This window comes from Hippocampus guttulatus, chromosome 16 (genome assembly GCF_054856545.1).
Source record: "Hippocampus guttulatus isolate MCC_2025c chromosome 16, RoL_Hgut_1.0, whole genome shotgun sequence".
In the NCBI taxonomy this organism is placed as follows: Eukaryota; Metazoa; Chordata; class Actinopteri; order Syngnathiformes; family Syngnathidae; genus Hippocampus; species Hippocampus guttulatus.
Window position 1 is genome coordinate 1954185 of NC_141276.1, and position 25121 is coordinate 1979305.

The 25121-nt window shown below is 46.3% G+C and overlaps 2 protein-coding genes across 5 annotated transcripts; both read left to right on the forward strand.

The window, feature by feature from the left end:
* The first annotated feature begins 935 nt into the window (after positions 1-935).
* On the forward strand, positions 936-20042 carry bptf (bromodomain PHD finger transcription factor). 4 transcript variants are annotated; one of them, XM_086132683.1, is made up of 31 exons: positions 936-1686; positions 2680-3493; positions 4221-4441; positions 4553-4741; positions 5218-5367; positions 5810-5965; positions 6091-6176; positions 6358-6701; positions 6947-7078; positions 7179-7308; positions 7396-7531; positions 7648-7902; positions 8060-9572; positions 9711-9835; positions 10254-10382; positions 10635-10785; positions 10968-11091; positions 11207-11456; positions 11735-11865; positions 11951-12008; positions 12105-12340; positions 12991-14041; positions 14156-15501; positions 15578-15660; positions 15753-15978; positions 16365-16879; positions 16977-17153; positions 17234-17426; positions 17844-17928; positions 18014-18200; positions 18549-20042. In XM_086132683.1, the coding sequence occupies exons 1-31, from the start codon at positions 1164-1166 to the stop codon at positions 18562-18564; spliced, it is 9732 nt and encodes a 3243-aa protein (XP_085988809.1). In that variant the 5' UTR covers positions 936-1163; the 3' UTR covers positions 18565-20042. The 4 variants fall into 4 exon arrangements, with proteins under 4 accessions (XP_085988809.1, XP_085988807.1, XP_085988808.1 ...); XM_086132681.1 differs by having other exon boundaries at positions 19290-20042; XM_086132682.1 differs by having other exon boundaries at positions 5221-5367; positions 19290-20042.
* A 953-nt stretch (positions 20043-20995) lies between these two features.
* kpna2 (karyopherin alpha 2 (RAG cohort 1, importin alpha 1)) lies at positions 20996-24842 on the forward strand. The gene is made up of 11 exons (XM_086132347.1): positions 20996-21020; positions 21243-21362; positions 21454-21594; positions 22204-22292; positions 22515-22783; positions 22872-22966; positions 23167-23430; positions 23734-23967; positions 24063-24245; positions 24344-24493; positions 24573-24842. The coding sequence occupies exons 2-11, from the start codon at positions 21306-21308 to the stop codon at positions 24660-24662; spliced, it is 1572 nt and encodes a 523-aa protein (XP_085988473.1). The 5' UTR covers positions 20996-21020; positions 21243-21305; the 3' UTR covers positions 24663-24842.
* The last annotated feature ends 279 nt before the right edge of the window (positions 24843-25121 follow it).

A 25121-nucleotide genomic window follows, 5' to 3' on the forward strand; every position in this document is an offset into this window, starting at 1 on the left:
GTAATTCACTTGTACAAAATTCAAATGTCACTCTCCTCTTTGATATTTGCAGCCTCTCTGACCTCCTGCAATTTTCCATAAAACTGCAGTTTGATGTCAGTCCAGGCGACTATGGCATTCGCAGCATTTTAATTAGCCCTACAGGTTATTGTTAAACCTCCTTGGGTCCCTTTAAATGTGCTGTGTTGTAGCAAAAATCCTATTATTGTAGTCAAATAAAACGACTGAGAATGAATGGTCATGCTAATATGATGTGTAAAATGACAACTGTCCTTGCAGACAAAAAGACATTTTTGAAAATGTGTGTGCAAAAACTCTGCTGTTATCATACCAGTGCTTCATTTTCTTTCTCGAGTTTTACGTTATTGTACTGCCACCTGCTGGTAATATATTGTGTGTGTGAAGTACAGTCATTCCATAAGTACAGTACAATACATGACTGGACAATGTTTTATCAACATTTGATTTTCCTGTAATAAATGTGTCAACAGATCAGTTTTACCTTCTAACTGGGTAAATCTGCATTGGTTAAAAAAAATCACTTTCATTATTACGAACCGATAATTAATTTATTTATTGAATTATGCGTTTCGGTAATTTTGTCCAACACATTTTGTTGTGCTAAAACAGCAATGTTCATAATATGGTCATTCAGATGTCAGATATATTTTAACAATATAATAAAATATTCAGTTCAGCATAAGCGAAATGCAAGACAAAACAATGCAACAAAATATAAGACAGCAATCCGATCTTTGGTGGATATTCTGCGGTTAAGGAAAAAAAGGACTTAAGGTGACATGAAATATTAATGTCAATATTACTTCTGTCGATAAATAAGAAAACCCTTTTTTCTGGGTTATTGTAACCACTTGCGAGCGAGCGGCTGTACCACGTGACCCGAGTGGTAGGGGCCTGTAGTGTTTGTTGAGCCACAGACAGAGAGGCAGAAAAGAAAAATGGCGGCTCTCGGCGAACCCGAACGCGACGCCGGGCTAACATTTTGAGCTTTCACACCCGAGGAAACACACGGGGGTTGCGGGCTTGCGGGCTTGCATGCTCGGCACCAACCGCGACCACTCCGATACTGTGGGGGCACCGCTTTTCGCTCGCTTCCTGCGAACGCAATCACTGGGAATATAAACGAATAGCTTTCGCCTATCATGAGAGGGAAAAGGGGCAGGCCGCCCAAACCGCTAGCAACCGAGGAGCACTCGCCAGCTCCGGCTACTACACGGGGCTTGCGGCCGAGGAGGAATATCAAGCCCCGTTTCCGAGACAGCGGCGAGGAGGACGCGGAGAGTCCCGTTCGGGAAGTAGCCAAGCCGACCAAGAAAAAGAAAGCGGCATCTGTCATCTCGACGCGAGGCAGGGGACGAGGCAGAGGTGGCCGAGGAAGAAGAGGGGCTCGCGGAGGCAGGAGGACCCCTGTCTCCAAAACGGTCGTGTACGACGACCACGAGAGCGATGAGGACGACGACGCTGTCAGTTTGAGATCCGAGGAAGAAGAGCCGGTCGAGGAGGACCCTCAGTCCGACGAGGACGAGGCCCTCAAGGAGGACTCGGACTGCCTCGATGATGTGCTGGACGAGCAGCAGCGGCAGGAGGAGGAGGAGGTGGAAGAGGATGCCAGCTACTGTACGGAGAGTAGCTTTCGGAGTCAGAGCACACACGCCAGCACGCCGGGTAATTCTACAATAAACGTTTTCATTTTGCGCTAACAGGGGCGACGTGGCTCGTAATCACCCTCCCACACTCCGTAGCCCAACAAGGGCTGCACATAGTTTGGTACGCCAAAAGCAGTGTGGTTGTTGTTCAAAATGGAGAATGCACAGTGTAAGCAACACAGGCCGCAGTCTGCGCTTCATTATCGCAGGCAGGTGGATTGTAAAGTTAGATCACGGGAGCTAAACATTGCACGTTCACGTCAAATCACGGACCTTTTGTGACCTAATTGTAATAAACGTGTGGATCCGGGCTCGGGTATTGTTTTGCCCTCAGCTAAGTGGTAGCTTTGAATGCTAATGTTAGCAAGCAAAATTAGCCCATACAAACAAGTTTCTGTCAACCACAGGCGGCGAAAGTACTCACACGTTGTACTTAGGTAAAATATGTTTATTTTCTTCTTCAAAACAGCTAATTTAAAAAAAAATAGGGATGCCAATTCCATCATTGTACTTGGGTCAGAGTAAATACAAACTTCACTCTGAAATGAACTGATGTACAACACCTAAAATGGGTTTTTATTGTCAGTTGTATACGATATCAGTTTTGATAATTTGGCAAAACATACAAAAACTCTTGCACGCATAATAGTTTAAGTATTACTAACTGACACAGTGCTTGTAATGAGGAAAAAAACAACATGGTGTTGCATATTATTCAGGGCCTAATTTTGCTCCTTCCCCGACCAAAAACAAAATTGATTTTGCTTCAAATAAAACGACAGATGCACTCAAGTGCCACCAACCATAACACCTTCCTGGATATTGCCAAAACCCTTTCCAAATACGAATGAATTCATATTTATCAGAAATTGTGTTTGAACGGAACAGTCGATAAGACAAAGACGTATCGACGTATGGTCTATATACAGCTTTGTAATGTTGAACGTGACTTTAAATGTCTGTGTGTTTATGAAAAGAGCATCGTTTGCTGATACCTCTGTGTGTCCTACAGGGAGGAAAAAGGCCCGACCCCGCACCCCCATTTTGGAAGAGAAAAACATCCCCCCTCTTGATCTACCCGCATCTTCCGAGGATCTCCTGGTGCCTAGCGAAGACCTGCTAAATGCAACCTCCATCTATGAGGTGCTTCGGAACTTCAGCACGGTGCTGCGGCTGTCCCCCTTCCGCTTTGAGGACTTTTGCGCAGCGCTCATCGGCCAGGAACAATGCACTTTAATTGCAGAGACTCACATTTCTCTGCTGAAGGCCATCCTGCATGAAGAGGAAACGTCCAACACTAGCTTTGGGCCCGCTGACCTCAAGGACAGCGTCAATTCCACTCTGTACTTCATCGACGGCATGACGTGGCCCGAGGTGCTACGTGCTTATTGTGAGAGTGACACAGAGTACCACTACGTGCTGCCCGATCAGGAACTGGATGATTATCCTTTTGGTCCCGTTGAAAGTAAAATCAAGGTGCTTCAGTTCCTGGTGAACCAGTTTCTTACCACCAACATTGCCCGTGAAGAGCTGATGTCTGATGGCGTCATGCAGTATGACGACCACTGTCGCGTATGTCACCGCCTCGGTGACCTGCTCTGCTGCGAGACCTGCTGTGCAGTTTACCACTTGGAGTGTGTGAACCCACCACTAAAGGAGGTTCCGGAAGACGAGTGGCAGTGCGAGATCTGTGTGGCACATCAAGTACCCGGCGTGACCGACTGTGTGACGGAAGCGCAGAAGAACAGGCCCTACATACGCCAGGAGCCTCTTGGATATGACCGCCACCAGAGGAAATACTGGTTTCTCAGCAGAAGGATTATTATGTAAGTCAATACCACTCTGTACCAAAATACACTGGAAGTCAAAATATTTGACACTTGCTGGTTACAGGTATTTAATGCTACACCGGTGCCTTCATTTGTTCCTTGACCATGCACGTAACTGAAAACACTGATCTCAAATCATATTTCGCCACCGAGATGAAGTGCCAATGATTCATTCCAGCCGCTCAAAAACACGTTTTGTGGTAACGTGTTAGTAATGACAAAAATGGCACTCTTATGTTATACGCTATAAAATGACAAGGGGTGTTCCGATCAGGGTTTCATACTGCTGATTTTGCTACCAATTATGAGTGAGATTAGCCGATATAGATTCCGATACCATTCACATAGATTAGCTACACATTTTCCAATTTTAGAGCTCCTTACTAGCAATTATTTTCATATTTGATTAATCTGTCAATTATTCTATTCAACGATTGGATGAATCTGATTTAAAAATAAACATTGTGTTGAAATTTCCATCCCTTGACGACTGTATTTTCCCGACGATAAGCCACTTTTTTCCCCGCCCCACGCTTTGAAACTTGCAATTTTGAATGTGATGCCATTTATGAATAATACTTTACAGATGAGCTTCAAGCCCTCGATAGATTTACACACAGTCTTGTCGCCAATGAATTGAATTATTAATTCAACACTCGCCTATGTTGGTTTTCATTTCCATATGCCACCCTGTGTCATCTTCTTGTTGTCACTTCCTTGCCAGTGAAGAGGACGGTGAACATCAGAAGAAAAAGATCTGGTACTACAGCAGCAGATCCCAGTTTCAAGAGCTGCTTGAGTGTCTGGATAAGGACTACTGGGAGATGGACCTTTGGGCCAGTCTGGAGGAGATAAAGGAGGAAGTTCAAACTCACATGGACATCACAGAGGACCTTACCGATAAGGCTCGCGGAAACAATAAAGCCTACCTCACTGCTGTCAACGGTACCGATTTGATTTGAAGTGTAACCATCCATGTGTGCGATGCTGAAATAGACATGACATTTGTGCAAATTTTACAATCTAACGCCCATTTGTCGGTCTGTCTTATGACAGAGATGGTCACAGAACGTTTAAAGTTCAGACGGGACGCGCGGACAGCAAACCGGCAAGCAGAGGAAGTGAATACACAAGCAGAAAAAGGTTGTGTGCCGACAGTGGGGGATTCTGCCAAAGTTCCGTCGCAGCTCGGTGATGGAGAGCAGCACAAAGACATCGAGCCCAAGGAGACCGCGGCTATGCCAGGTAAACGAGAACTGAATAACTCTATGCACGGGACTTTTGCAGGGATGTCCTGATCATGCTTTTTTTTTTTTTTAATCACCCGAGTCCGAATCCCAGTCTTTGATTTAAAGTACGGTGTCTGCCGATACTTAGGCAATGTCTCTTGACTACACCGCTACGAAATAAAAATAAATGAATAAATAAATAAACTGAACTGTCACATTGTGTCAGATAAAACGAAGCTATTATGTTGTATTTGGAAGGATATTTGCAAATGTTGATGATTTGGTAGCTTTTTGATCTTTAAATGTTCCGAAAATGAATAAAAGCGATCTTTTTCACCGGATCAGTTGATAACATGTGATTGGCCTCGATTTCCGATCACGTCCTCGGATGGGGACGTCTTTGTTTCCCATGCCGCTACTGACTCATGTGCAACCCGTGGTACGAACTCATTGATATAAAGACCCATCCGTGTATTCTTTGACCTGCCACAGCAGCTGTCGTTCCGACTGCCGCCCAAGAGAGCTGCGTGTCTGATTCTAAGTCCAGCTCAGCCCCCCGGGACTCCACTGCATTTCCTGATTCAAACATCGACGCCAAGGAGGATGGGGAATCCCCGCCAGCGGCAAAGCAGGAAAGGACAGGTACTCGGTTGCCGCGTGTGGCTGTCCGCCGCCTCTTTCGCCATTCCGAGCGTTTCGTCCGCCCCTTTGTGCAAATGCAGTTGCCCGCTCACCGCAGCCATACCATCTACAGCTAACCCGGCTAATCAAAGACGTCGCCTGTCAACTAAGCCTTTCCCAGTTCATCACCTTAGCGACCCTCACTGCGCATGATCCCATGAAGTATATTGTACACTGTTGGCTGTCCATACCTGAGCCTTTTCATTTACTGGTCAGCCCATTCAACCATTCTTTTAACCAACTCGTCACCCCATCAGTGATTACCCTGCCGTCAAATCTTGTCATTATGTGCAGCAGTCTTTTCTTTTGCAAAAGAAGTTCTTCCGTCATACCGGTCACAGCGCCAGTAATGCTTGACTTAACCCACGGTTTGCACACTTGTACTTTATTTTCTAAAATGAAGCTAAGCGGAGCAGTGAATCCATGCAAGCACAAACCCCCGACGAGCATCCTGAAGCAGGGCCGAAGGTCTCGGACAGCAGGAGCCCCGGGAAACCAGAGCAGCCAGACCTGTTTGAAAGGTCCTCTCGGTCATCTTTCACCAGTCAAGATGGGACAGGTCAGTGGTTGTAATTGTTTCAAAACGCACTTATTTTCATTTATGCCACAATTTCTACAAAGTCAAAGGTGGTTTTGTGGTTTGTTATTACACTGAATTAATGTCATCTGCCCTGTGATTGACAGAGGAGTGTCATGAAAATGTGAGGCGCAACAGAGCAACTGGATCGGCGCTGGAATCTATGAACCAAATTTTGAGAAAAAGCAAAGAGGTGATGCAAGTGTCCACTTGAAAAAGGACAATGGTTGTTTTTTTTTTTCCGTGTACCTCTGCGTTTTGTCCTTAGGTTAAGACAAACACAAAAAATATTTCTGCAAACGATTACATCAAATGGACTGAAATCTTTTAGTGACATTATTTCACCAACAAGAGCTCCTCTTCCTGTGTTTCAGTCATCCCCAGATTTAGAGACTTCACATTCCAGCTTTTCCAAAAGTGACTTTGCGTTGAACTTGAACAACTTGTTCAAACTGGGTCAGGAGGGTAAATATCGGGTGTACCATAACCAGTACAGCACCAACGTCCTGGCGCTCAACAAGCATCAGCATCGGGAAGACAACGACAAAAGGCGGCACCTCTCCCACAAGTTCAGCTTGACGGCTGCGTCGGAGTTCAAATGGAACGGCTCCATCTACGGATCCCGGAGCCTGACTATCACCACCCTGCGTTTCAACATCATCCAGCTGGAGAGCAACATCCCACCACCATTTATGCACCTGAACTGGGCATCGCACAGGTTAGAACTTTGACCAGGTCAACCAGATTCTCTTTGTACGTTCACTTTGTCATCTAGTTGTTTTTTTTAAACTGACGACCATAAAGCTCTAACTAACCCCGCCCCCCCTCGCACACCCCACGTATTACCTACAATGCAGCCTTCAAGTTCAAGCCTTCTGGCTGCCTGTATATGATTCTTGTTTGACAAGAAATGTGTTCGGGCATCATGAACACATTGTGTTACTCTTTTTTTTTTTCTTCTAGAACTAACTGGAACAAAGCAGTGCAAATGTGTAGCAAAGCGAGGGAATTTGCACTCGCCTTGGCCATCCTGGAGTGTGCCATCAAGCCAGTTGTCATGCTGCCCGTATGGAAAGATTCCCTTGGACACACAAGGTGACCCGCGTGTATAACGACTGTATAACGGTCAAATCGTACCACGTCATCTGCGATTTCGACTTGATAAGATTTTGAACAGGAAGTTCTCCTGTCTCAGGCTACACCGCATGACCTCCATGGAGCGTGAAGAGAAAGAGAAGGTCAAGAAACGGGAGAAAAAGCTGGAGGATGAGGAGTCGCTGCAGCAGGCCACATGGGTGAAGTACAGCGTTAACATCAAACACCAGGTAAAACAAAAACAAAATTGAGCGTGACATTTGCGTACCGTTGAATGCACGCTTCATTCTAGTATTTCACTGTGGTGTTTTGACTAGGTGTGGAAGCAGAAGGGTGAAGAGTACAGAGTGACGGGGTATGGTGGCTGGAGCTGGCTCAGTAAGACTCGCGTACCGCGTTTTGTTCCTAAATTACCAGGAAACACGAATGCAAACTACCGAAAAGAACTGAAAGGTAAGAAATAAAGATGAAGTTTTGGGGGGTTGGGGGGGGGGGGTTCTTCCCCTCCAAAATATGTTTGTGAGATGCCAGCACCTAAAATTGCATATCAAATCCTGTCTTCCTGACAGCCAAAATTAGGCAGGAAAATGATGCTGGCACCAACAAACAGAAAAAGGCAGAGGATGAAATGCAGACGAGTCAAAGTACGGCGGAGGAAAAGCAGCAGGTTTCCACGAGTGTGTCGGCTCCAAGTGCCTCATCTGAACAAGAGCAGGCAGCAAAAGAGGAAGCCAAGCCCAAAGACGAGGAGCAAGAAAAGGTAGAAGACAACAAAATGGAGGTTGAACCCAGTCTGAATACAGCACCATCAAATGAAGACGGAGGTAACGGAGGCAAAATGCATTTCAGTTTCAACCCATTAGACTTATTTCATGCCTAGGATCAAATAAAGGCTTTACAACTTGACAGGATCCACTGTGCCATTTGTAAATGTTGTTACTCTTCGGAGATCACATCATCTGACTTTCCTCTGCATTCTAGAAAATGTTGAAAACAAAGACCCGTCATTGCCTGCTGAGCAGCCTGTAAAAACGGAGCCGATCCAGAAAGACGACCCACCTCAGGACGAGACCTCTGCACTGAAGCCTTTATATGACGTTGTCAATGTCAGCGAAGGATTTCATTTGCGAACAGCTTATAAGCAGAAGGTAAAGCCTTCCAAATTGGATGGACTCTTGGAGCGGCGTGTCAAACAGTTCACTTTGGAGGAGAAGCAGAGACTGGAGCGGTTCAGACAGGCAGCCTTGCTGTCAAAAATGGCTTCCGCGCGGTCCACTTCTGTAATCAAAACTGAAGCTAAACAGCCGCCAGCTGTGAATCCGTGTGTTAAAGTTGAAGAAAATAAAGGTGACAAGAAGGTGAAAGACCCTGTCGTAAAACAGCTGGACTTCGATCAGGAACGCAATGAGCTCCAAGTCAACTCGGATATCAAATTGGACAGTCACGGCCTGCAGACAGAAATCGGTCCCGCGCATGGGAATGGTGGAGGTGCTGCGGCATACAACGAAGTGAACGGAGGATCCACAGGAGGCACTGGGCTCAATGGTAAAAACAATTTCAAATCCGAAGCGATAGAAAGCCAGGAGAAACCTCTGAGACAAGAGGTTGAAGAGAACACAAAGAAACGTAGCTACGAGGAAATGGAGCGAGGCAGTAGGCGGACTGATGGGGAGATCGTGGAGGCTGACCAAAGCAAGACCAATGCAGAGCAGCTGAACGGAGAAACTGGGCTCGCTGTTCCTTCACATTCAAACATCAGCAATCAAGTCCACGGTGGTAACAAAGAACCTGTCAAACCGCTAATGAATGGAAGTCTCTCCCAAAATGTTGCCTCCTATGACGGTCATTCACCTCCTCCAAAGATCCCCAAATTAGAAAATCATGTGGCCGATACAGCAGAGCCGCAAAATGTCGTAAGTAGCAACAAGGATGCGCTCAAAGGTTCAGACGGGGCAGTGCCCGCTCATTTTCAAACTTCAACCGCCGCTTGCCTTCATAGTAGCGACAACGGCAGTCGTAGAGAAGATATAAAGACACCTCCTCAAAATGTCCTAGAGTCTCAAAACGCCCAAACCTCTGCGGCAAATAACACGGTCTCTTCCACTCCGACCTCCGCCAATAAGCCAGTGTCGGCAGTCTCTCCAAGTTCCAAGCCTGCCGGTGCAGATGTTACTTGTCCAAAGGTGGGTTCCACCTCTTCAACCACGAGCAGCTCCATGACGATATGCAAAGAGTACAGCACCAGCGAGAGAGTCAGTCTCCTCAAGTTCACCAAATGTAAGAAGGCTCGGTCAGGCACAGCCCTGCCGTCCTATCGCAAATTTGTCACCAAAAGCAGCAAAAAGAGCATTTTTGTCCTGCCCAATGATGACCTGAAGAGGCTCGCGAGGAGAGGAGGCTTCAAAGAGGTTCCCATCTTCAACTACAATGCCAAGCCAGCCTTGGATATATGGCCCTACCCGTCTCCTCGGCCTACGTTTGGAATCACGTGGAGGTTGGCATCACGGCGGCGTCTTTTTCTTCCTCTTTGCGAGATCTTGATCTCATCGCGCTTATTCTCTACGGCTATAAATAGAAGTGTATTTTTACAATCGCTTGAATATGCAGATTCTCCTATTTGTTCCCTGCCTAGGTACCGTCTTCAGACAATGAGATCGCTGGCGGGAGTCAGCCTGATGCTCAGGTTGCTCTGGGCCTGCCTAAGATGGGATGACATGGCTGTCAAGCCCTCTGTTGCTGTAGGCCTAACGCGCAAAGGTGGGGATTGTCTGGATTGATTTCCTCCCTTTTTGCCGCATCTTTGTTTGAGAACGGCTCGTTTGTTTTGTGTTAGCATCTGCTACGCGGTCGTGTCGTGGTCTGAACGTCTGCCTCACAATTCAGAAGCGCCGGGTTCTCTTGTGCCAAGTGATCGTGTTCTCCCTGTGCTTGTGTGGGTTTGCTCTAGGTGCTCAGGAAACACGCTTCTTCGGTTTATTGCGGGTTCTAAATTGCCAATGAGTCTGAATATGAGAGTGAATGGTTATTAGTCTACATGTGCCCTGCGATTGATCGGCGACAAGTTCAGCCTCTCGCAAAGCCAGCTGGGACAAGCTCCAGCCCACCAGTGCCATACAATATGGATGGGTGGATACTGTGCTAACGTGTACTGTATTTTATGCCTCTCCGCCCCCAGAAACCACAGACACAGATATCACCACAACAGAGATCATAAAACGCAGAGACGTGGGGCCTTATGGCATCTACTCAGAATATTGTATCAGGAAGATTATCTGTCCGCTCGGAAGCAGAGACACTCCAAAAGGTAACATTTTAGATGACCTACTACAGGTTGGAGAGTCCATGGCCACCGAGCGACGCGGCGAAAGAAAAGATTTATTTTTAGAACCACAAACTGTCTGTGTTGTGGCGTGCATCGCTAACGAATATGTTCGCGATTGTCCAGTTGAGTCGCTTTCAGCCGTGTCGCTCGGCGTGCGCAAGACATAGGAAAGAGCGGGATTTGTTGCCGTTTGAATAACCCTCAAACTGAGCTATTTTCCTTTTGCGTCAATAGAAACTCCGACTCCACAAAGGAAAGGCCTACGATCTAGTGCCTTGAGACCCAAGAAACAGGAGTCAGCCAAGCCAACCGGACCTATTGCTGTGGAGACGTGGATTCCTGAAGAGGATCTGGAGCTGTGGGAGATCAGAGCCTTTGCAGAAAAGTGAGCTCGACCTAAAACTGTTCAAAAAAACAAATGCTTTTGGAGCTATCGCTTTTTCCGGAGGACATATCTCAACTGCTGTTGTTTGAATCAGGCAGAACCGTAACAGGGCACGCAAGTACCTTTAGTGGAAAAGCGTTTTATAACTATATCTCCATGACACTTTTCCCTTATGATAACAGAATGGAGAAGGAGAAACTACAAGGAACTGATTCCCCTAAAACAGTCAGCACCCTGAAGAGTGCGGAGGATGTCAAGACGCATTTGGAGAATCAGCTGAAGCAGACCAGAATGGCTGCCCAGCAGGTGAGAAGACAGCACAAGTCAGCAGTTATCATCTTTTCAATTATTTCAGGAGACCTCGATCAGATTGGTAGTCAAATAAAAAAAAGTAAAGATTCACTTGAACGTCTCATTTTAGAAACGCTTTGAGCAACAAGCCATATCCACAGCTGCCACAACCATCACCACCACGACAACCTCATCATCCAGCACTTCAAATTGTGTTAGTACCCCCGTGTCCGCGGGCCAGAGAACAAGTCAGGTCACATCAGGAACCAAGATGGTCTTGACCTCCAAATTGGGCTCACCAGTCTCCTTGCAGCAAGACAAGAACTTCCACCAGTCTTTTGCCACCTGGGTCAAGCAGGGTCAGACCAGTAGTAATACAGGTAAGCGTTTTGTATGCGACCAATCCCTCTAAAATAAAACAACAGTTCCCAGAGAACAGAGAATCTCAGACAATACCATTTCATCAGAGCTGTGTTTTTTTTTTTTAAGTGCTGCCATTCCCCCCCCTGAGCTCACCAATCAGAACTAGCACGCTATTCATGGGCAGGTCACACTCACTGCTCCAGCACCCCCCCCCCCCCCCCCCCCCGACCCTCGTGAGGATAAGCGGATCGGAAAATGGATGGGTGGATATTTATTTCGGTGTTTCTCGCGACAGATGAGCAGAAATGCAGCAGCATATTTCCGTCCGGCCCACCTGCAAACCTGAGGACATACAGTACACTCCATCCGACAACTGGCAATATCAATCTCAGAGCGAGCAACTCGGCTTCATCGATCCAACAGCAGGTATTTTGTCTCTCTGACTCGAAGCTTGTTTAATCTTACCTCAAGCAAGCAACATGGTCCATAGTTACTCTTGTTTTTGCTTCAGATGATGAGAGCAGGGAACCAAACACAACCTGGAGCAAGTCCTAAATTGACTCCACAAGGTATTCTTTCAATTTGGTATTTGCGTTTTTAACTAAACTTAGCCGCCGAAGCGCTCATGCCGGAAAAATAAAATCTGTTTTTATTTGTTTGTCTAGGCCATTCCCAACAGGTCCAGATGGGCCAAGGCCAAGTTGCATCTGGAGCTGTATCTGGTTCTAGTCCCGTCCAGACAATTGAAGGTCAGAGAGCCGCAGGTCCTGCGCCGTCACCTTGCGCGACCAGCACAGCACCTGGGCAGGCTCCCGCGACTCCCTCCCAACCCAGTCGACCACAGCAGGGTCAAGTCAAACTCACTATGGCGCAGCTCATGCAGTTAACACAGAGTGCTCAGGTGAGGGACCCGTTTAAAACTCTGAAAGTCCTACCGTGGAACCTTTGTTCAGGAAGGTCCCTGCTCATGAACCAAACAAGATTTTTTTGTGCACTTTACTCACAGTCACGGTATCCATATGGAACACTTGATTTGTTCCACTTTCTTTTGCACGGTTAAAAAAATGGTTGGCTCCGTTTGTCACATATTTTGCAGAGCGTTCTCTTTGTATTTTTCCTCTAAATTAGTCCTCAACGCTAATTAGGAACTTTAAGCTTCGACAGCTTGGTTTTGGCAAAAACTACCGTCTCTTGTAGGAGCAGCCGTCCTGTTGCCAGTGGCTCGCCACGGTGTACTGTTTAGCTATGAACGGTTCATCAGGAGAAATAGGGTTCTTGTATTTCTTTCTTTATTTGTAACTAAATCCATAAAAAGGTCAACATAACGTTGTTTCCGTTTCTAAATGTTTGAAAACAGTCTTAGAACGAATTCAATTTTTTAACACAGAGGTTCCACTGCACTCTACTTTGGTTTCCCCAAGATTTTGTAAACCTCGTCCAACGTCTTAAAGATTCGGAGGATGCCCGCATGCCGAGGGAGTTAACGGGTTTTGTGTGTCACGTTTGACTTTTTATTTGATTGCTCAATTGAAATTCCATGCACCACTTCAGGGAGGGAATCCTGGTCTGACAGTGGTGATCCAGGGTCAAGGCCAGACGGAGGGCCAGCTGCAAATTGTCCCACAGGGCGTCACCGTCATCCCTTCCCCTGGTCAGCAGCTGATGCAGGCGGCGATGCCCAACGGCCAAGTCCATCGCTTCCTCTTCACTCCCATGCCGGTGTCTTCATCGGTTTCAACGTCAACGCTCACCGCAGCTGTTCCCGCAAAGCCCGCTGCATTACCGAGTCCGCCAACCCAAATATCAACTCCTGCTCTACCTAGGTCCAACGTCCAGACTACGCCTTCAGCCTTGGCCCAGACCCAAATGGCAGCCCCTATTCCTGCTCCAACGCAACCAATTTCACCTCTTTCTTCGCAACCGAGATCAGATTTGGTTTCTACCCCAACCTCCGTCCCTCTACATCCCCAAGTGACAGCCTCGATTCCTACAACGGCTGACGTTACTCCGCAGGTTCCAGTAGAAGCCCGCATTTCAGCACCATCTTCCCAATTATCTCCCATAGCAGCCCAAGCGTTGCCACAAACACTAGTTTCATCCTCTGCCCCAGTACAAACTGAAGTGGCAAAATCTGTGCCTGCCCCACAACATAATGCAGGGCAAACTATGATTCCACCCCAACTATTAGACCAGAATCCAGCAGTAATGACCGTGGCTGTCGCAGGACAAGTTACAACCCAATCCCAGATCTCGGCACAAACTTCGACCGCTTCCTCAGCTCCGGTCCAGATGCACGTTACAGTCGCCGCCCCTGCTTTTGTCCCTCTCTCGGGCAATTCTGCTGTCCAGTATGCAAACGCTACCCAAATGCAGTGCATTTCTGCATCTCTCCCCTCACCTGTCCAACCCCAAGTTCCAACCTGCGCCCTCCCTGCCGCCTCTGGTCCAGTCATCGCCGTGGTATCCAATGAAATTGGCGTCCTGTCCCCCGCTAAAGCACTAACCCAAATTCAAACTCTAGCGCCTCGCCCTCTTCATGCTGCTGCGGGACACGCTGTGGTCACGCCAGTCACGGCCACGTGTACAACACCCTCGGTGCCAGGTAAGACGCCGAGAACGGTATGGCACCACAGTCAGCATTTTCTGATGAAATCAAGTGACTTTGTGAATATTTTGTACATTAATGTGTTCATCTCTTTTCCTGTCCCCGTTGTAGCGCTAATAGAGCAGAGGGCTGCTCAGCCCCAGGTATGGAAACCGGCTTCATGCGAAGGCCAGCTTCCAGTCCATTCTGTTCAACAGGCAACCATTCCCAGTCCCCCTGCCCTCACCGCAGTTCCTGCCTGTACCCTGGCGTCACGTTCCATACCCGTTTCCTCACTGCCTCAGGCGTCTCTCTCCTTGCAAACTCAAGTCCAACACCCCGCAGTCGTGTCTGTTCAGCAGGTGTCTCAAATTCCTCTCTCGGCTGTGCAGCTTCAAATGAAGGCCTTACCTGTTTCCTCTGTAGTGACAACAGTTAGACAGCCCCAAACATTCAGTCCACTGCAGTCCTGCCCTCAAAACCAAATCTGTGCACAAATTCAGGTCCAGCCTTGCGGCCAAGTCCAAAAAATACAACACATCCAGTCGCCGCCTCACCTCCAGACGCAAGCGCAAATCCACCCTCAGATCAGAGTTCAGTTTCAGCCCCAAACTCAGCCGGCGTCCCAACCCCAAGTACAACACCTTCCTCAAATTCAACCCCAGGTGCAGTTTCAATCTCCAAAGCCAACCTTGCCCCAGGTTCAAGTTCAACACCAACACCAGTTCCAGTCACAGGCGCAAAGTGCCCTCCAAACACAAGTGCACACCCAACCGCAGACTCAGCAGCAGCCTCAGGCGCCACTACAACCCCAGTTGCATCCCCAGGTTCAGGTTCATTTCCAGCAACAGAACCAGATTCACCCTCTGCCTCATGCGTCACAGCAACCTCAAGTTCAAAGTCTCTCACCGATGACAAGTCAAATTCCAACCCAAACTCAATTCAAAGCACAGTCGCCCACCCAGGTTCCAGTACAGACTCAACCCCAAGTGCAAGCGCAGGTTCAAGTCCAGTTCCAAACCCCGAACCAAACCCACATTCAAGCTCAGCCTCAACTTCACGTCCAGCCTTCGATTCGACATCAGCTCATCACCGTTCCGGGCCTTCAACAACCAGTCCAACTGTTGTCAGCTCTTCCACCTCACGTTGCGGCCCAGATCCAGGCTCAGATCCAAGCGCAGGCGCAGCAGCAAGGCGGGGCGGTTCCCCAGCAGATCAAACTGCAACTGCCTATCCAGATCCAGCAGGCTCACCAAATCCAGAACGTGGTGACGATACAGGCCCCAACAAACCTGCAGGACCAACTTCAGAGGATGCAGCAACCCAGAGACCAGCAACAACCGCAACCGCAGCAGCAGCAACACGCTCAGCAACATCAGCATCCGCCACCAAAGAAGAAGAAACAACAAGAGAATAAAAAGGAGCATAAGGATCATAATCAGTTGTCCGTGAGCCCGGGAGATGCTGTTCATAAACAGGTGGGACTATCAAACAACGACCTTGGTCTGTTGCCGCACATTTCAGCACTGAAATCACGTTTCTGCTTGCTGCCAGGTGGGAGCGAAGCAGAGCGTTTCAGCGGAACAGCTCAAACAGAGGAAAACCCAAGCCGCTGCTGAGCGGGAGGAAAACCAGAGGTTTGGAGACTTTGTGCCTTTTGCTGTACAACCGCTGGGATGCTGCCCCGTCAAGCGTACCAAAATAATTTGCTTGTGTCTACTTTCTCCAGACTGATTGTGTGCAACCAGGTGATGAAGTATATTCTCGATAAGATTGAGAAGGACGAGAAGCAGGCAGCTAAGAAGAGAAAGAAGGACGAGGTGGTTGAGCAGAAACGCTCCAAGCAGAATGCCACCAAGTTGACGGCGTTGTTGTACAAGCATAAAGAACACCTGAAGGCAGAGATTCTAAAAAAGAGGGCTCTGCTGGACAAGGACCTTCAGTTGCAAGTGCAGGTTGGCAAGCATTTAACTCGATCCAAAGCACACTTTATGGATTGAAAGTAAAAGGACACCGACGGCAATTGCTAATCATAGAATTTTTCTATCATGCATACATATTGGGATTTTGCAGTGATTATTTTTCCCACACGAACTGCAGCGCAATAAGCGCAAGCCAGGAGAAAATAATACCCTCACTTCAATTGCATCTTCTATTGGTTTGATGTAAAAAGATATTAAAAAAAATAAATGCGGTCACTACTTTGTGGATTAAGTCTATTGTGAAGCGGTCCGGAATGGAACCCGCAACAAAAAAGGAGAGATTGCTGTACTCTGTTTGTCCGGGCGATGTCCCCTTACCCAACGTATCATGACGTGTTTTTTCCCCTCGTTGCCCTCAGGAGGAGCTGAGGCGGGACATCGCCAGGCTCCAGAAAGAAAAGGAGAAAGCCCGAGCTGCCATCGCCCAGGCTGCGGCAGCGGCAGTCAAATCATCTTCCCTCTCCTCCCACTCCTCCCATTCTCCTCAACCCTCTCACTCGACACATTCCCCTCACAGCAACCGCACAGGCGGACCCCCGTCCTCCTCACATAAACGTAAGCGTGAAGAGGAGCGAGACAAGGACCGCAACAGGGACAAGGAGCGGCATCATGACAAGAAACGCGAGCGAGAACGGGACAAAGACCGGGATCGGTACAAAGACAGAGAGCGTGATCGAGAAAAGGAGAGGATGAGAGCGCATGAGCATCATCGACCTCAGGACGGGGAGAAGGGCAGAGAAAGGGACAGAGACAAGGAGAGAGATCCCTTCTCGTTCAAACACAAGAAGAAGAAGAAGCTCTCGTCCACCTCAAAGGATCACAAGAAGGACAATAAACTGTACTGTATCTGTAAAACGCCCTATGACGAGTCCAAGTAAGTACACGTGGGCGTCGGACCGTGCCAACAGCTGAGCGCTTCGCTTGATTTCATTGCAGCAATATACCGAGACACGTTTTGTCTTATCTCTCAGGTTCTACATTGGGTGTGACCTGTGCTCCAACTGGTTCCATGGCGCATGCGTGGGCATCACCGAGAAGGAAGCCAAAAAGTTAGAGGACTTTGTGTGTAATGATTGTAAACGAGGACACGAAGGAGGAAGCAAGGAGGAGCTCTACTGCATCTGTCGGACGCCATATGACGAATCACAGTACGGCCTCTTGCGCATGGTGCCCATGGACTAGCAATGAACAAGTCCTGATTTTTTTTCCCCCAATTACGCCCTTTCAGGTTTTACATCGGCTGTGACCGCTGCCAGAACTGGTACCACGGGCGCTGTGTGGGCATCCTACAGAGCGAGGCCAATCACATCGACGTGTACGTTTGCCCACAGTGTCAGTCGACGGAAGATGCCATGACTGTCCTCACGCCACTTACTGACAAAGACTACGAGGGCTTGAAACGGATTTTACGCTCCTTACAGGTATGCAGGCGACTCTGGACAGCATTTGTTGACTTCAAATGACAATAACAATAATAATAATAGAACATGTCTCCTTTAAAAGTTGCACTCGCATCTACATCACCAAATTAAATCAGCGCATTGTGGCGAACCTTCACATGTTCACTTTTTTCTCCACCCAATTATATACTCCATTAATTGCTGAAAAACTAACCTATTTGCTGTTTTTGTGCTCAGACCAAAGTCATCATTAATATGAAAGGGATTGGATAGGAGAGGGGAATATTAATGCATTAGTTCGATCTCATCCTTATGTAGATCGAGGGAATGTAGTGACATTTTAAACAGTCAGTGGTTTCAATCTCAAAACACATTTACTTTGGGGCATGTGCTGGATGGTTTTAAAATCAACTTTGTACTATATTCCTGTTGTAACAGTCTCACAAGATGGCGTGGCCTTTCCTTGAACCGGTGGATCCGCATGATGCACCTGATTATTACCGCGTCATCAAGGAACCAATGGGTAAGCGTTCGTGCGTGCGTTTGGCATCCAATTTGCCACCGTTAACCATGTCCAGCGATACCGATACAATCATTCTCCCTTGCAGACTTTTCCACAATGGAAAGCCGTTTACAAAAGCGCCATTACCACAAAGTCACAGAGTTTGTGGCCGACGTGACCAAAATATTTGACAACTGCCGCTACTACAACCCCAATGACACGCCCTTCTTTCAGTGTGCGGAGGTGCTTGAAGGCTTCTTTGTACAGAAGCTCAAATGTTTCAAAACTGGCAGGTAAGCTTTGCTGCGCCCCGGATGTTGTTTTTGCTGCACCGTAGTTGTTTGCTTGCTGTAATAGCTTGGTCTCACTATGTGGTGGTTTCTTCTCCTGTATTGCATCAGTTTCAGTCATGTTTTTTCCCACCCCCAAATGCTTGTACTATTCCCTTGCATGAATTCATAGTAGGCGATGCCCCCCGCCCCGCGCTGTGTTTAGCTCGAGCAAAGAACTAACTGGGCTAACAATAAAGTCAACACATGATATGCATGATGTGCTTGTTTACAACATCCGCCATGTCTGGGTTTTTTCACCTTTGCTGCATGCCTTTGATTTATGCCATCCCATTTTCTTCTGTCTTGCAGATTGTCAGATTCTTAAATGGGCCAGTCTAGCTGGAGCCTGGACTGGATGCTTGTCTCTCTAATAATTATGGCAAGAGTGTTCAGTAATCACCATAAAGTGGCAGCCATGTTGACTTTACGCCATCAGTTCCATGATGACAAGACGTTTTGTCCAATCCGCATTAAGTTATTAGTCTTAACCAACAAGCGGTCACGGTAGTTTGCATCTTTGTGGGGGATTTTGAATACATTTTAGCACAATTTGTGTTTATTCCTGATGTACTGTACATCTTGGTTAAATTTGATTGGGCCTGAGTCAAACTTGCCAGCTGTTAAAGTATACAAAGCTGTATATTTTATTACAGAGATATTTATGAGAGGGTATCACTTGGCTCTGCCTCTTTGGTTTGATCAGTGTTTAAGGTTAATGTAAATATTTTTATCATGTACAGCGGTTGTAATATATATTGATGTTTTTTAAACAAATGTTTAGGAGAGTACATGTGAGCAATATATATCGTCATTCTGTCCCCCCCCCCCCCCACTTTCCAAAAATAATGATGCCGCCAGCAAAATTGTCATCAAGGAAAAAGGCATTCCCAGTACATAACATCCGACATGGCTGTAGGATCATCTTCCAGGGAGGCCTTTTTGCATTCACTGTGTGTGTGTGTGTGCGCGCGCACACGTGATCGTTGTCCACGTTTTTATTACTGAGAACATGTGAAGGCCTCTCAACTTCGCCCTCTCTCCACGTTGTAGGTCTCATAACAACAAGCTACAGTCATCATCCTCTTAGAGCGCGTGGCACATTGATGAAACGCCGAAAAACAAAATGCACTTGCCAAGACGTTTGGCTTTTCTCGACTGTGCCTCTGTGGCACACGTCCTGTGTCGGGGATGTGCTCTTTTATGCGCGCAACCAAGCACTGCTGCTTTCACAGAGTTGGTCAGGCTCACCATTTCAGCTCCAAGGGACCTTTTTTATTTTTTTTGTACCTGTCTTCATAAACGGAACTGTATGGACGAGTTGGCATTTCACAAGAAACTTTACCTCGGAGAAAAGACTCTCAAGGAGCTCTCATGTTTCCATGTACTTTATTTTGGGGTCTCATCTGTTTGGCTCTTTTTCTTTGTTCTTGTTAAATTCCCTCTGGCCATCTAAGTGGTCAACTTGTTCATTGAGAAGTAGGAAATGGAATATAATGGCTGAGTTTTACTGAGCATACTAAAATATTTTGTGTCTACTTCCATTTTGTACTATTTCCATTGTTCGGGCTGAGGTGGCATGAGAAGACGGTCCAGTACCAAATGACTGGACAACAGTAGATGCTTGTTAGGCTCCTTACCTTGCTCTGCAAAAGTGACTGACTTGAGAATGATGAATCTGTGTATTTGAAGCTTCCTGGTCTGTTTGTAAAAAAAAAAAACAGTCAGATTTTGACTTAATTCTTTTTTGTATTACAGCCGAAGAAATATGGATGTATATGAAAGTTAATAAAAGGCAGAAATGTTGTCCCGTCCCTATTTTGACAATAACGACAATTGTCAATAATGTGGAGATAAGGCAGTGGTGGGTGAAGCAAGTATTGTGTCATTTAGCACACTGAGTATTCTTAATTCCTTCCTTAAAATTAATTAGTTCATATACTTGTAACATTTTTATTTTAGTAAATTTATTTTAATAAAAAGTAAGACACGTGTAGATTGTTACATTATTTGTAAATAAACACAAAATTACTTTTTAATCTAACCTTTAGAAGACGTGGAAACTGCTAGTTTTAAAATGGGCACAAAACTTTAGAATAAAGGAAGGTATTTGGCATATACTGTACTACCTTCCTACGTAGCACTAAGTGTCCAGTCGTACAAAAAAAATTACAGCATATCAAAAATATATATCAATTCTCTACACCCACCACCACCCTCCCCTTCAAACACGTATAACAAATTGAAGAATCTAAATCTGTAAATTCCATTTTATCAACCTCTGCTGCCTAGTGTTGAAAGGATAGGAATACAATTCCTGGAAGCAGAAAACATTCCACTTCTTGGATCTCGCACCGGATGTGTGACCTAAAGAGTGCGCTAATATGCTACAGACCACCATCAATAAATTCTGTGAACGCTTCCTCCTAAAAAATTTTAATTAGCAACACTGCATGACAAATACAACACAATCAATGTGAATCATCCCGCGACCCTCGGGAGGATAAAGCGGTTAACATAATGTATATGAATCGTGGCTTTCATAAATGTATGGACGTGGCCACATTCGTAAAAGACAGCCAATGGATGGCCACGTTCATAATCTCGCGATAATACGGAGTTGACACCACTTCCGGTGTGCTGAGTGTTTCTTTTCAAACTGTCCAATGACCGTAGGCGACTGAATGCTTGTGCTCAAATGGTCCAATCAGAACACTTTGATTCGGGAATTTAAAGGTCTGTGCGTCATATTCCACACAGTTTGAACTATTTCCCAAGCAATAGGTAAGATGGTTCTCGATTCTCGTGACGTTTTAATAATTATGATTTTATTTAAGCGTATTTTACCTCAGTGGTTGATATTTCGCATTACAACATGTTCACTGCTGCAACAGTTATTGTTTAATCGGTTAAATATTCATGCTTAATACGTATTCTGTCGTCATGCTAAAGTGTCACGAGGCGTCGCGAAATCGAAGTTAGTTAACCTTAATTCTTGTACGGCAGGAAATCCTTTACGCAAATCAACGTTGTCCTCACTGCCGCCAAGCTTTATTGAAATTGTGTAAAATGTCCGAGAACGTCGCCCGTCTCAACAAGTTCAAGAACAAAGGCAAGGATGGTAATGTAAGTGAGCGTGTCTAAAGTGAAGTTGAGTGCTTGGCTTGCACGATGGCGCAATGGAGACATTTTTTATTTGTGTATGAAATGCACACAGGAGCTTAGACGCAGGAGAGTGGAGGTGAACGTCGAGCTACGAAAGGCCAGGAAAGATGATCAGATGTTCAAAAGAAGGAACGTGGCTGCATTTCCCGAGGAAGCCACATCTCCACTTCAAGAGAAAAGTCAGAACGGTCAGGTAAGGAAATTGTTGTCTCTTTCGGACGTGCGCCCCTTTTTCAACGTATACTACAGAACAATATACTGGCCCAACGTCGTTATTGCTACGTTTTAACAACCGCAGATCGTCATGTACGATTGATAAAAAACGGAGTTGAATTTTTATTACTGCATTCGATCTTAGTCTTGTTCTTTAGAAACCTCAAGATGGGTAGGCAACGCAATTTTTGACGTCTTTTATGTAAAGGGCTTTTTTTTTTACCATGTCACCTTGGCATTTTTTGTCTATTGTGGGGATTTCTAACCAGATCAAGTAAACCAGTTCCACTTAAATGGTTAAAAAATGTAATGGAAATACTGTCTTTGTCCATCTACCATTGGCATATAGTGACGGACGGTTACCTGTTGTGAATCATACTGAGGTCAACTGCATTTATAGACCAAATAAACCGTGACAAAGTGCGCTACATAAACCACAATGATTTTTACTTACTGCATTTAAATTTTAAAGATACATGAGACGTCTTGGATACTTGGGTGGCTCTGTGAGAATTCTATTTCTAAGACGTTTTGAGGAAAACATTAATATTGTCCTGTATGTTATGTCTATATATCTTTGTCAATGAAGACCTCTAGCCAATGGACAGTTGCAGAAATTCTCAGTGGAGTCAACAGTGATAACGTGGAGTCACAGCTGCAGGCGACTCAGGCAGCAAGGCAAGTTTAAGTTTTTAATTTGTCTAGCTTGGTGGTTGGCATGCCGACCTGGCTGCCTTAAAATTCTTATGTTCAAGGTGAAACTCGTGGCTCCGGTGGAGCTTGCGTTATATTTTCTCCCGATGCAGCACATGAGAGCGAACGCTGAAGAAAATGGATGGAAGTTGGGAAGATGAGACCGTTGCCTCTGGTCTCATCGCTTTTTGTGTATTCTGAATGCAGGAAACTGCTGTCCCGGGAGAGGCACCCCCCCATTGACCAGATCATCAGTGTTGGTCTGATCCCCAAATTTGTGGCCTTCTTGGGACTGTCCGACTGTCCTCCCATCCAGTTTGAAGCATCTTGGGCATTGACCAACATTGCCTCTGGGACGTCTAACCAGACGGCTGCCGTGGTCCAGGGCGGGGCCGTTCCTGCTTTCGTTAGGTTGGTCACGTCCCCCCACCAGCACATCAGTGAGCAAGCTGTCTGGGCTCTTGGAAACATTGCTGGTAAGTAACACCTTATTTGTCAATATGATGAGCAGGCACCGATTGAATTGGTGGTTCAGCGTGATCATATTCTTATTCCGTTGTTGAGGTGATGGATCGGCTCTGAGGGACAAGGTGATCAAGCATGGAGCTGTAGCTGCCCTGCTCAATCTGCTCTCAGTGCCTGACCTCTCTGGATTAAGTGTAAGTACCTGCTTTCAAATGTGCATGTTAAGGGTCCTTGAATTCTCAATCGGGCCCAAACGGGTTTCCAAAATGCTGACAATAAATACACTGAAATGAATCATTTCAGTCTCATGTTGGACCTTAGTATTTCTTTTGTAGCCACTAGGGGGCAACCCAACTTAAAATGAAGTATGATCAAATGCATTTATTTTTCCCAGCCTGGTTACCTGAGAAATGTGACCTGGACAGTGTCCAACCTGTGCCGCAACAAGAACCCTTCACCTCCCATAAGTGCCATCGAGCAGCTCTTACCTGCTCTCATACGCCTCCTTCACCACGACGACAAAGAGGTGTTGGCCGACGCCTGTTGGGGGGTTTCGTACCTGACTGACGGTTCTAATGATCGCATCGACGTGGTGGTGCGGGCGGGCCTGGTGCCTCGCCTGGTGAAACTGCTTAGCAGTACAGAACTGCCTGTGGTGGTAAGTCGTGCTGCACCTTGAAGAGTTTCATGTAAAACGGCGATCCCCAACCAATTTTTAGACGGTGAAGTCGTATTTTCATGGACGGTTATATATATATATATATATACACACACTTAAACATCATGCTGAATGTAGTTGCTCGTTGGAGCCCTGTGTGCATTCTCTCAGATTTGGTCACATTGACACCTGAAGTGGAGTCTACTCGATCATTGTTTTGGTCTCCATCATTATAGAAATTCTGCTTCATTTAGAAAAGGACTCTGAAAGGGTTTTACAGTGACCCATTTGTGTGCCCTCTAGACCCCCTCCCTGCGTGCCATCGGTAACATCGTGACTGGCACAGATGAGCAGACTCAGGCAGTGCTCGACGCCGGGGCCCTGGGCATGTTCGCCGCATTACTATGCCACAACAAGGCCAACATTCAAAAGGAGGCCGCCTGGACTTTGTCCAACATCACGGCGGGAAAAGACACCCAGATTCAGGAAGTCATCAACGCTGGCCTTATTCCACATTTGGTCAATGTCCTTGTGAGGGTATGCCATGGCTTGTCTGTTCTCTCCTTTTCAATGATCTGCCCCCGGATGTGCCCTTTCATGCTCTCGTGGGGTTTCCCGGCTCTTTTCGACAGGGCGACTACAAAACCCAGAAGGAGGCTGTATGGGCTGTGACAAACTTCACCAGCGGGGGCACCGTGGAGCAAGTTGTGTTCCTGGTGCAGTGCAACGTGTTGGAGCCGCTTCTCAATCTTCTGTCGTCGAAGGACAGCAAAACTGTTCTCGTCATCTTGGATGCCATCACGAATATATTTTTGGTTGGTGCAATACATTCAGTTATTTTTTTAAATTACCATTGCTTGACCTTAGAAGGGAATCGCTGAGGTTGTAACTTATTCCCTCCCGTTCCTTATAGGCTGGTGACAAAATTGACGAGTCGCACAAGTTGGCCCTGATGATTGAAGAATGTGGTGGGCTGGATCGCATTGAATCTCTACAGTCTCATGAGAATGAGATGGTCTATAAAGCGGCTCTCAACCTAATTGAGAAGTATTTCTCTGAAGAGGTAATTGCCTTTAAAAAAAAAAAAAGTCCTCCTCCTTCTCTTGAGTATTGTGACATTTTTGCCTTATTTGTATTTCTAGGATGAAGAGTTGCAGTGCGTTGCCCCAGAAGCAACGGCTGATGGTTATGAATTCCAAATCGGTGAAAACCAGAGCACTTTCAATTTCTAACACTTGACTGCATCTTCACTGCTTACGCTTTGTCCTTGTTCCTGTCAATGTGCTGTTCTGTGGCCTGTTGTATGTAGTGTACATACTGTTTTAAACACTTGATGAACCACTCATGTAAATAAAGCTGATGGATGTTGTGTGGGGGATTTTTTTCCCCCCCCAAACTTCTATTAAGACTTGGATGAATAACTTATTGAGTGTCTCCCTGCACTTTGGGAGCTCTTTTTTCAAATTTAACAAAATATGCCCCCGTCGACAGCAGCTCGTGCACAAAATAAATTTGTCATTGCACATTAGGTTAAGGTGCGAAAACTAATGCAGTTGATTCAACCACATCTCCATAATTATTGGCAGCCTTAAAATCAATTCCATTTTTATTGCTGAGGCATACCGTCATACTGAAAAATGATTCACCATACACGGAAGCAAGATTCTTCAATGGCCGTTTCTCTCACCAGA

Excerpts from the sequence above, each read along its gene's own strand:
- bptf (XM_086132681.1), top strand. The coding sequence starts at position 1,164 with ATGAGAGGGAAAAGGGGCAGGCCGCCCAAACCGCTAGCAACCGAGGAG. Across the intron at positions 15,661-15,752 it reads GAGCGGGAGGAAAACCAGAG|ACTGATTGTGTGCAACCAGG; the intron begins GTTTGGAGACTT and ends TACTTTCTCCAG. Across the intron at positions 15,979-16,364 it reads ACCTTCAGTTGCAAGTGCAG|GAGGAGCTGAGGCGGGACAT; the intron begins GTTGGCAAGCAT and ends CGTTGCCCTCAG.
- kpna2 (XM_086132347.1), top strand. The coding sequence starts at position 21,306 with ATGTCCGAGAACGTCGCCCGTCTCAACAAGTTCAAGAACAAAGGCAAG. Across the intron at positions 22,784-22,871 it reads GGCTCTTGGAAACATTGCTG|GTGATGGATCGGCTCTGAGG; the intron begins GTAAGTAACACC and ends TCCGTTGTTGAG. Across the intron at positions 23,431-23,733 it reads GTACAGAACTGCCTGTGGTG|ACCCCCTCCCTGCGTGCCAT; the intron begins GTAAGTCGTGCT and ends TGTGCCCTCTAG.